This window comes from Athene cunicularia (assembly GCF_003259725.1).
Source record: "Athene cunicularia isolate RWA chromosome 8 unlocalized genomic scaffold, athCun1 chr8_part1, whole genome shotgun sequence".
In the NCBI taxonomy this organism is placed as follows: domain Eukaryota; kingdom Metazoa; phylum Chordata; class Aves; order Strigiformes; family Strigidae; genus Athene; species Athene cunicularia.
In genome coordinates, this window is record NW_020799109.1 from 11,652,648 (window position 1) to 11,664,701 (window position 12,054).

Below are 12,054 nucleotides of genomic sequence, written 5' to 3' on the forward strand. Positions count from 1 at the left end.
GGGGGGTGGGAGGGGGGGTATCAAAATAACGTTTTAGGGAAGTCGTGACCATTAGGCACACTTCATCAAGCAATAACTGTCTAGCATTCACTGCTTTTCTCCCCTCCCTGCACAGACCCTTTTGGAAGACAATGACACAAGTGCTTTCTGTTCACAAGCCAGAGGGACAGGAAATCCCAGGGACTCACTAGAAACATCTGAGATTTTGTAACAGCCCTTTCCTAGTGAAGGTGCTGAATTTAGTTGGGTCCACACTTTCCTCTTTCCAGAAGGGGAAATTGAGGTAACATCAGATGTAAATTGAAACCTGTGTTCTAGGCTCCTTAAACTTTAAATCGGCTCAGGGAGAAATAAGCAGCAATAGCTCTCAGAATACAAGAGTCCCCCAGCAGCACTGCTCAGATCACAGCTGAGGATCAGGAGAGGGGCATGTACTGCGCTTGTGGAAGACACTGCTGAGAGCCAGGACTGGGGAAGAAAAGGGAAACCTGGACTAGAAAAAGAAGGCAGGTGAAAGACAACAGGTTTGTGGGACAACCCTGCACAGCAGTACGAGAATACACCTGGGAGAAGACAGATGCTTTTCCCTGCCATGAGGCACAAGTGGCTGGCATAATTTCATCCCATTTCTCAGGGAGGGAAATGGAAAAAGACTTAAATCAGCATTTTTCAAATGGGAGAGAGACAGAGAGCACACAAGAATACTCTGACAATGGCTGCCTTAGACCAATCCACCTTCCAAAAGACATAACTGAAAAAGCATCTGCTAGGAGGCAGCCAGCAGCTACTCCCCCCAGAAGAGCTGAGGGCCTGATCCCTGCAGGATTGCTAAAGGAAACATTACCCAGCCAGAGCATAAGCAGGGGAAAGGAAAAAAAAATTTAAAAATAAAAAAAATGTTTACAGGCTTCTCTGTCTCTTTCTTCTGTGGCAGTTTCTTCTTGGGAGCCTTGCGCTCAGCACGTCTCTGCTCAGTGGTGGTGTCAGCAGCTGTGATGAGCTTCTGTAGGTCTTGGGTTCTCTTTTCTCTCTCTTTCTTCCTGGTTTCAATTTTGCGGAGCTCCTGGATCAGGTATTCTTCTTCTGCCACCTGCAGACCAGAGAATGTAAAGGCAATCAGAGCAGCAGAGGAGGCCCAACAGGGCAAGGGGGCCATCTACCGATAACAACTCTGCTCTGGGCCAGCCCGTGGAGGACTTGAAAGTTCCCCTGCCCAATATCTTGGATTTACAGAGCACATTAGGCTCCACAGCCTTACTCTGCATCCATGGCAATGACAGTCTACAGACTGGCAGGTGCTGTATCACAACATCCATGATGCACCCTTCAGCAACGTCCATAAATTACTAATCCCACCTCCATACAGAGACCAAGAGCACAGACGGAAGAGTAAAAAAGCCCAAATATATTGTAGTTGCAAATGCAGCATTGTGAAAAGCTGGATCCCCTCCCCAGACATACAGACCCTAGAGCAGCTATGCCTAGTATCAGCACACCCGTCACTGTGGGAGGGACAAGCAGAGTTGTTACACATAGGAACTTGTCGTTACAGGGAACTACCAACAGAAAAGGATGCTCTCCCCCAGCCTTTGGGGAACACACAGTTCCTTAACCTCTAAACCCTGGGACTGTTACACAGCTTCAACAAAGAGGAGAACTAAAAATTCAGATTTACAGTCTTTGATGTTTTCTGCCAAGATTTTTACTCTCAAGGAAATAATTCTCTCCCCATGGGACTCAGAGACTCATAAGGACATTGATCTGAGAATTTGTTTCTCTTCAGAGGACTAGTACACTAAGGTCACAGAGAAAGTGTTGGCAGTTATCAAAGACCATAACTTTGGTCACCTAGCCCTCTTTTCTGTGTGGTCAGCGTTCTCAGTTATTGTCCTTTTGTATCCCTTAAAATGACATGAACTCAAAAACAAAAGCAGTACTTTGCTCTTTTCTTGTCCAGTCTTTCTTTCCCTTTCCCACTCTCCGACCTATTTCATCCACCTACTGATTCAACTTATCATAAATCTTTTGCAGCAGCGATGCTCTCTTCCCCAGGTTACCTGCTCTGGTGTCCTATTATACAGTCTTTCCAGTTGTTCCTTCCTTCGCCTCTCATGGCCGGCATCGAAGACTGGGATTTTCAGGTCTGTGCCCGGCGCTGCACGAATATTAGCCAACTTGGCACAGATGTGATAATATCGTTCCTTTAGGTCCTCCACTGATCTTTTCTGTGAAAGACATCACAAAAGGACAACATTATGGAAGAAGTAAGCAAAACCTTGTGCAGTAGCCAGCTAAGGACCACGGGCTGAAGGATGTCAGATAGAGCACAAGACAGTGCCTGGGAGGAAGATCAGCAGGGAGCCTTACCAGCTCTGGTGGAACCACAGGCAAGGGGGAGTTTTTCAGTGAACTGCATGAATTAACTCTCATGGGTTCACAGCTACTGCTTTAAAAACACCCACCAGAGGGTCCAACAATACAGCTGAGGGTTAGAGACAATACAGCAGTGAAGCATTCCTAGATAAAAGGATGCAAGCACAGTTGTCTCCAGAGGAGAAAATCTGCAAACACAGAACTGTGACAAACGCACAGGAGGCCTCCTCTGAGCTGCTCCAGACAACGGACATTTGATCCCTAACCAAGAAGGTATCGGCTGCAACAATTTATTGTCCACTGTTAGATGGAGTCTGAGTTGTGTTGCCTTGCTCCCAGCACCCAAAGGTGTTTGGATTGCCCAGCTGGGCAGACTCTTGTTATTTTACTTTGCTACAGGCTCTTCACACAAGCATTTCAGAGGGCCACAAAAAGCTCCAGCATTTGGAGTTGTTCTGTAGGAATCACATAATTTCCCCGCATCACAACAAGGCATGGAACCAGCAGCTAAAGGATATTTACAATCATGACACCAGAGTTATATATTCAGACCACTGATGGTCCCTGCTTCCCAGCAGATGACAGAAACATGCACCAGGTCAGACCACAAGTCGGGGGCAGCACCAGGGAAAAATCACAATCCCCAGGCACCATTAGCAGATCCTTCTCCCAGGACCTAGACTGGAATCCAGGACACCTATCCTGCTCAGCTAAAACTCCCCAGCTGCCTTATCTTCAAGGAACAATGAGTTGTTCTCCTGGCAGGGGAAAACCTTCTGACTTTCTAATAAAACACAACAGGGAATAAGCACAAGTCACTGTGGATTTAATTACAAACAAAGCAAGCAGCAATGCCCTGTGCTGGGAATTCAATATTCCTTGATGCCAATAATTCATTATTTTCACCTAATTAAGTTGATACAAAGGGTAATTTGGTCTTTGCAGTGCAGCAAGGCCTGCAGGTTGCTAGCAGCACCTTGGCCCCCGTGACTCACCTTGAACTGCTGGTGATCATAGCGGTCATGAATCACCACAAAGCGCAGATCAAAACGCCGAGCCAGGTCAAAGAGGTGGTCTGTCTCAGCTTTGGTCCACGCATCATCATGGAGATACATCTGGTACTCCTGCTCCGAGTAGACAGGTACCTGCACTGTCTGTGCAGAGAAGAGAAAACATGGTAGCTCTCTTGCAGCACCACCCTTCTCACTGACAGTTGGTAAGGGTCAAGATACTTGAGCCAAGAACAAGAACAGCACACAGACAGGAGGGGGCTGCCAGGACCCTGAGCAATGGATCCTGGTAGGAAACATGATGAGCAGGCAGAGGACTTGATCTCAGAACCATAAACATGAGGTTCTGGGGAGCCTAGCAGAAACTACGAGGCTGAAACCTATTTCAGGTGGCTGACAGGCAGAGGTCAGCAACTTGCATCCTGACAATAGGTTTCAAAATTATCAGGCTAACATGACAGTGAAAGCAAGGTTCAGCCAGCCTCCTGGCATTCCTCCCATATAGCAGCACCAATACCTTGACAGAAACTGCTCTGACAGTCAACTCTAATTGGGCTGGGGGACGCTCACTTGTACAGGAAGAACGGGAAAGGCAAGGAGCAGTAGTTCCTACCTTTAGCACACCTTCTGCTTTGATACACAACCCATTCCTTTCATCTTTGGTGCAGACAGTGCCATGAAGATATAAAAGGCCAGGTGCTGTACAACTAAGGGCCATAAACTTGACAAACAACTTTGTCCCTCCCTTCCTCATCCACCCTTTCTCCAGCAGAGCTACAGGACCAAACAACAGTTCAACTCTCAGAGCATCCCAGGTATCTAAAAATCCAAACCCACACCACTGTCCCCATCCTGCAACTGCTCTGCAAGAGCTCTATCCAGAATACAAGTGTCACATGAGTACTAAAGGAACAGTAAAATGACTTACTCTAGATGAGGAAGTCCCAGTGACTGCAAAACTGCAAACAAGCCTGTGCTTTCCTCCCTCACCCCCTCCTACCATCCCTACAGTGGAACTTTGCTCAGCCCAAGGAGGTCCTGCCTCCACAATATCGTGTGTGTGCAAGTAGCACACATGCTTCAACACCTCTATGCCCTCATGAGTCCTGCACCAGAAAAGTAATCCTCATGAACTGCACACAGCTCGGAAGAGCATTTCTGAGCCTCCAAATAACAGCTTCTTTAGGTCTACTGTCCTTCGTCCATCACTTAAGTCACAGAAGCTTAAAGGTAAGACTTATCTCTTGGGGATGTGCTGCACCTCAACATTCAAGTAACACTTCCACCAGGAGAAAATCCATCCCACTAGACACTGTAAGGATGTCCTATGTACATCATGAAAAAAGAAATACTATCTAGAGTAGCAAACATACACGAAAAGAGCCAGCAAGGTCCTCTGCAGTGGATGGAAGGGAAGGTGGCAGATGCCTGATCAGAGAAGAGAATGGAACAAGAGCAAAAGAGCAGTCCCCAAAACTCAACAGTTGTTCAGGTGAGAACTGCTGAGAAGTGAGAAGGTGGGAACTCATCAGATGGAAAGCTTAAGGCAACCATGGGATGACTAAGTTCAAATGCAACACAGCCATGAAAATACAAGTATGACCCACAGAGAGGGATTTCCAGCAGAAACTGGCAGGGTTTCAGTTGCACAAGACCCTCGCAGAAATACCAGCTGCAACTCTACTGACCCTTATTCAGGAAAGATGAACTGAAATGGAAAGAAGTACAAGGAAGAGCAACAGGGATGAGTAATGGAGTAGGCAGTTTGTCTTCCCACAGTAGATTGGAAGAGCCTAGCAAAGGAAGTCTGAAAGGGAATCTGACTGCAGGCTTCAACTACACTAAAGGGAATGAAAGGAATACTCAGAGGAAGAAAAGAACAACTGAAATAAGGACAAAGAAATTGGCTTGCAAAGAAATGCCAATTTAACATGGAAAATTTAACCCGGAAATTAGAAATGGAGACAAGACAGTTTGGAAGAGTCTCCCAAGAAAGCACAGGGGCAGGAAAATCCAAATGCATTTCAAAAGGAACTTGATCAGTTTATGAAAGGGACTGGTTAACGCAGGACCTGAAAGAGCCAAGAAGAGGATTCAATGGCCCAGAAAACCCCTCTCAGTCCTACATTTCACACTATAAACTCACACAATGATGGGCATTAAATTAGATAAAACTGCTCAGGAAAGATCCTGGACCCATGAGACAGTTCTGTGAAAACATCAGCACAATGCCTAGTAGTGGTGAAAAGACAAACTGAACAGTAAAAATGATCAGGGAAATAAAGAGAATCAGTCAATGTACAAACCCACCATGCTTCTGTAAGCGAAACACTCACTCCTAGTCCACCCATTTCAAAAGAAAGGATATTTGATAACAACAAGGATGAGACAGGGCACAAAGGGCAGATGTATGTCAAATTACGGAAGACACAGTACATATACATAGCAAGGACAATTTATGACGTCATGTAACACAAGATCTCAGAGGCACTAAATGAAACCCCAAGGCAGCAGTTTAAAATTAACAGAAGAAAGCACGCTTGCACACCATACAAAATTAACCTGAAGAACTCATTACCATGGGATATTCACAAAGCAGCTCTCTGCCCCACATGTACCTAGCAAGAATTATTAAACACAAGTTCCAGGTGAAGAAATCCTTAAGCCAAAGACCACCAGAAGCTAGAAAAAAATGCTCTGAATTTTCCCCATTCTCATGCTCTTTCTCTAAGCCTTTACTAATGGTAGCCATCAACAAAATATCAGCTGGGAGAGGCCTCTGCTCTGACACCAGTGAAGCTGCTTTTATATTCCTATTTCACACCCTGAATCAAGGCTCAGTGTACACTGTGAAACCCAAGTTTACATTTTGGATCTCATAATGAAAAAGAGGTATGTGGCCTGGAAACTGAAAGCACAGAGAAAAGTCAAAGCAACTGAGCAGTGATGAAGGAGCGAGGTTAAAGAGCTTAAGCAACTGGGTTAGGAGTTGTAATGGGCTGCCCAAGGAGGTGGTGGAGTCCCCATTTCTGGAGGTGTTTAAGAGTCGGGTCGACAGCGTTGAGGGACCTGGTGTAGTTGGGAACTGTCAATGTTGGGTTGATGGTTGGACTGGAAGATCTTCAAGGTCTTTTCCAGCCTAGACAATTCTGTGATTCTGCGACATGAAAATGGGTTCGTATCAAGGGGAGCAAGAGATTCAGGCAGAGGCATCAACTATGTGAGAAAGAACCCACAGAAGAGTCTGGAAAAGCAAATTAAAATCCTCTGACATAGCAAATATCTGTAACACTCCCCATCAGTGCCTTCCACCTTCTCAGCCACAGACCCACAAGGGTAACAACTTGCCCCTAATATTATGTAATAGTGCATGTGCAAATGGAAGAGGTCTGTACCACTAATCTAAAGGCTGCAGCCTTGCTGAAGGCTCTTCTGTCAGTCAATTCAGAGTACATGATAAAGGTAAGGAAACAAGAATCATATAATTACAACACTCATGTGTGGCCCCCTCTGATAAACTTGGTTGAATTCAGCCAAAAACTGTTACAGCAGTAGAGTCTTAGAGACAATTACACTCCCAAAGTTTCAGTCAAGGCACCTATCTACCCAGCTGTCTAAGTGAGTCATGCTTCATACTTCCACCCTAGACATCAGAGAAGAGATACCACAGGAGGCTCTTACCAATGTCCCAGCAAGAGGAAAAGCATCAGTCAGAGCTTGAGTCTTCTAACATACAAGGTCAACAAACCACTTAACTCTGCAGGAAGTCAGGCTTTGTTAGAGCTGATGTTCAGAGAGTTACAAACTTAAAATGCCGTATACCGTTATACACAAGCAGAGCTTTTGTGGAATCGTGTTAGCACACTTTTTTTCCCCCTTCAGATTTGCATCATGAAGGGGGTTAAATTACATTATGGAGGCACCCTAACTGCTCTATCCTAACTTTGGAGGTCCTGACTTTGAAGTATAAATCTTGATGTCGTTTTCTTTGTGTCTACACATGAAAGCCCCAACCACTCAAAGCAGATACATCTGGGACAAAAGACAGCAGGAGATTACAACAACACATTGCGACAATTTAATATAAGACACGAAGAACAGGGTACTGCATCACACTGATACCACAGGAGCAATTTCAGAGGGAATGCAACGTAATTCAGCATCTGTGCTGGAATCTGGCCAAGAGGCCACAAGCCAGCTTTTTGGCCACAAAGCTCAAGCGATTTTTTTCATACTGGGCAAAATAACAAGACTTATGACTGTAATGTCTCACTCAGAATAGACTCTTTTACTACCCAGAGCCTGTAATCAGGGGGAGGATGTTGGTTAGGAACTGAATTAGATGGCAGAGTATCTCTTTACCAAATCAGTGATTGCACACCTGAAACACAGGGGGCTCTGACAAGCTCCGACCACATACTGACCCCACTTAGCTTGAATGATTTGGAAACATCATAGTCTGTGGTCACATGGCTGCAGGCCATGCTGCAGTTTAAAATGCAATTGCCAAATCTAACTCAGCCTTCACTTGTTGAAAGAACCAACTTCCTGTCTGTACATTCAAGAAAATGACCAAAGGGTATTTTCCAGCTGCTATTTATATACTTTTGTTTGAAAGTGCTCCCACTTACTTTATTGAACCTGGCAAAAGGGTAGTCCTTCCCTTCCTCTGCTGCTCTCCTCCAGTGGTAGAACATTGCGCCATCTTTTCTCGCTGGGTTGGTGAAAGGCATCCACTTCCAAGGCCGGACTTTCTTGGACCCCAGTTTTGCTTTGACTGTTCGATAACCCTGAGTTGTATCACTTGGCAGCAGTGGAGGTGCATCCCTGTGGTGGAGAAAAGCACTAGTTGACAAGAAGCAAGAAGTAGACCAGGACAAACCCAAAGAGATTTCAGATTGAGAGTGAGACCTGCCACCACAATGTTTAGGGTGGGAAAACTGAGTTTAAGCTTTATTCCAGGTTTTGCACTTCCCAGACTGCAGCGCTTCCCGCACCAGAGGACAGAATACACAGCATGGATGGGTCTGAACCATCTGTAAAGAAAACTATGCAGCAGACCTCTGAGGAGAGGGCACAATCCATAACAAGCTAAATACAGGCTGCAGCAGAACTCTTTTTGCAGAAATAAAAGCAAGTGCTATTCCCAGTTGTGAATAAAAGAGAATTAGATACAGAAGAGTAAGAACACTGCCTTGTCTGCACCAGACTTTTGTGCCTGTACCCAGTTCATCTCCTACACAGAGCAAGCCCCTCAAATTTAGAAGAGAGAAGACAGACACTGTCCGTGACTGCCTAAGAGAGAAGGGCACAAGCACGGGCCAAGCACAAAGGGGAATCAATCTGGGAAGTGACACTGCCCATGGTTTCAAGAGGATGCTGCCCTGCCACCAAAAGCCCAGGCTACCCCACAACCTGCATAGATGACCATAAGCCCTTACTTTTTGTCAGAGTAGAGGAGTGCATAAACTTCTCGGTGCATTCCTTCTGGTCTCTTAAATGTCAATGTCTCTGAAGATTTCTTAGATTTTTTCTGAAACAAAAGAATTGCATTTCAGAAGGAGAAATACCCAAGAGAACACTAAACTACATAAACTGGTGCCCTGTGATGGTTTTCACTTTTATCTGGTTTTAGACACCTTGACTTTCTCCAGGAAAATGTCTGTTCCTGGTGGAGGACACTGAGACAAAATGCGCCCACTTTCAGTGATAGCACTCACCAGTACTCAGACACTTGCTGTTGCTGATAACACACGCTTAAATTCCAAGTTGAGCATCTGGCTGTAGTTTTCAGGGGCTAGTGCACTAAGCTTTTTTTTACTAGGTAAGCGCTGTCCTCACATGTAGGTATTATTGCATTTAATTGATTCTCTACCTTTTAGATAAGATAATAAGAAATGTCTTCCCAACCTCTCAGTTTTTGTCTCTTTGTTTTGCACCAACTTCAGTTTTTACCAGTTGTGATCAAGCCTTTGCAGTAGCCCCACAACAAAACTACTCGTATCACCTACAAAAGTAAACCCCTGTTCACGCTTCCACTCTCCCATTTATACAACAAATAATTTTTTTTAACATAGTTTCTTCACACTAGGAATTCAGTGCAGACAACTCAAATCTGGCCCTTAAAACCTTGTCACAACTGATGGTTTCCAAGACACGGTCCACCTCATATCGCATATATAAGTTTATAAAATAATCAGCTTTGGATTCAGGTGGATACAGCAACAGCCACATTAACAAGGTACACTTAAGTGGGCCAAGTTTACTGAGTAGTCCAGAGCATTTGGTCTAATTGTAGCATATTTATAACTAATAGCCATGTCATTACTTTTAAGTACTTGTTTACCATATGGCTACCAACTTTTAAATCAGAATGTTTTCCAGTAGTAAAATTAACACTGTATCATAAATTTTATTAAATCTATACAGTCACCTTTATCAACCAAATTCAAAATCCCATTAAAAAAAAATAATAATCTATCAGCTTGGACTACAACTACTTTCCATAAAACTTCATGACAGACATTCATTACATTAGCACCTTTTCACTCTTAATCAAACCCCTTTCTCCTAGCATGTCCATCACTTTGCCCAGGACCGATGCAAGGCCAACCAAGGGGCTTACCCACAGGTCACCACACACCCTGTTTGAACACAGCCTTCTGGAATTCCCCCAGATTTCCCAGATTTAATAAAAGTTAATATCAGCAGGCCAGAGATCAGCTCAGGCAGTTCTTTTAGGAGTTGAGAACAAATTACTTGGTCCTGCTGATTTAAATGTTTTTATGCTTAGTAATTTTTATTTTAACATTCTCAGTCACTAATGGACTGGAAAGTACTTCACAGTTCTCTTGTGATTTAAAGACATCAATCTGTTTCTTTTCTAATTGAGAACAGATCTATTTCCTGAGTAAGTACTGCACTGTTATTAGCAATTTTGCACTCTCCATGCAATAATGGCTTATACCTTTAGTTTGATTTAGTTTCTGTACTTGGTAGAAATTCAGAACATTTCACTCACGGCTGCAGGTGGCCTCCTGCACTCCTCTCAAAACCTCTCACAGCACCTCCCCTTCCTCTCTCTTTCCATTACAGTAAATTTGAGAAGAAACCTGTCTTATTCTCCACTCCAAAAGACAGACAGACACCAGTACTTCAGCTCTCTGCTAGCTAACGCATCTAAATCAAAGAACTCATAACTCCAATCACTGAGTGGCACAACATTGCAGGCTGAATCCAACCAACCAGCTGCTGCTCACCAGACACACTATTCACCAACACAGCTGATAACTAGTGATTTTAACATTTCAGCCTTTAAATTACTAAAACTCGCCAATTTTCCATTACACCTATTAAACTGTGTCCCCTATCCCCAGCAAGGCAGTCGTGAAACCACTGTGCTTCTCTTCAGAGACAAACATTTCAGTGGAGGCAAAGACAGTCAGGAAGTACTTTCAGGGATGAGGTGGTTGCGTATGTTTGGGTTTGGTTTGGTTTTCCCCAAACAAATACAAAGGCTTTACTTCAAATCAGATAATCTCTGTACCAGAGAGCTCCTGGGGATTTTATCTCCTCCAGCTCATTTCCAAGCACCTACACATCTCACAACTACTTGTGAATTGACCTTCCGGACACCTTGCAAAGCATAGGACAGCCAACACCTTGCCTGAATTGAAAATACAGAAAGCAACAATGTACTGTAGCATACCATATACAGAATGCAGCACATGAAATATGTCCTTAACAGAGCTTATTAATTTGCCCACATTCCCACAGGCAACACATCCCAGTCCTCCCAAACCCCAGCCATACACCTTCCCCGCACAGGCTTGAAGACATTTACTGTTCAATCAAGCCAGACATTTTTCTCTTCCAAAATGGGACTGCGTTATGTTATTTCCATCTGCTTGGGGGCTAGACAGTAAACACACTTTACACTTACACCATAAAAATCAGAATTTTAGAGACAGCTGAAAATGTCCTGAGGCCAGGCCCTGCTCACCAGGGCACACTTACACAGCTCCAGTTTAAATACCACCCCAAATGCCACAGTGCAGTTAACTAAGAATGCCAGGAACCCAGGAGTGGGGCCCTCCAGGCATTTCCAGATACTCCTTGGAAGCCTGAAATTAAACAGACTATGGTAGGACCATGCTTTATTCCATCTTTGTTACAATATTCACCCCAGACACTACATGCAAGATTAGGCAGTGCCTAGAAATCAAGCAGCAGCCCCTCGGGGCACCATAGTTCACCTTGTCCGAGTTGATTATGTCCTTTTTGTTGATGGTGCCTGTGTTCTCCGACTCTACACCGCCCAGCTCCAGGATATCCCGCACGTCTGCGCCCGTCGCCATCTCTCCGCCTGCCCGCTGGCCTTCTCTGCCGCCGTCCTGCCCGTGCCCTCCAGCTCTGGGCGGGGGGAAACCAGAGGGCCGGGGTTAACATGCACCTCCCGCGGGGGCTATCCCATACACACACAAACACACATGTGCGCGTGGGTATATATATTATATACACGTATATCTACATACGTACAGGCATATAGATACACACACGCAAGTGTATACGCACATACACACACAACCCCCTCAGCCGCCTCCCCACCCCCCTCCAGGCCCAACAACGGGGCCTTGTACCCAGCCGGTCGCGGGGGCCACGCGGGCCGAGC

At 44.9% G+C, this 12,054-nt stretch overlaps 1 protein-coding gene across 4 annotated transcripts in view; it reads right to left on the bottom strand.

Annotated features, from left to right (window-relative positions):
* The window catches only part of DMAP1 (DNA methyltransferase 1 associated protein 1), a 39,063-nt gene extending 27,170 nt beyond the window's left edge, over window positions 1-11,893 (bottom strand). Inside the window, exons 1-6 of one of the 4 annotated variants that reach the window (XM_026853746.1) lie at window positions 11,639-11,893; window positions 8,825-8,916; window positions 8,015-8,210; window positions 3,369-3,527; window positions 2,058-2,225; window positions 905-1,090 (exon numbers count right to left, since the gene is read on the bottom strand). In XM_026853746.1, coding sequence (XP_026709547.1) covers window positions 905-1,090; window positions 2,058-2,225; window positions 3,369-3,527; window positions 8,015-8,210; window positions 8,825-8,916; window positions 11,639-11,740 — 903 coding nt within the window. In that variant the 5' untranslated portion in view covers window positions 11,741-11,893. The remainder of the gene's footprint in view (window positions 1-904; window positions 1,091-2,057; window positions 2,226-3,368; window positions 3,528-8,014; window positions 8,211-8,824; window positions 8,917-11,638) is intronic. The other 3 variants (XM_026853747.1, XM_026853749.1, XM_026853748.1) reach the window with 3 other exon arrangements.
* Window positions 11,894-12,054: the final 161 nt, after the last annotated feature.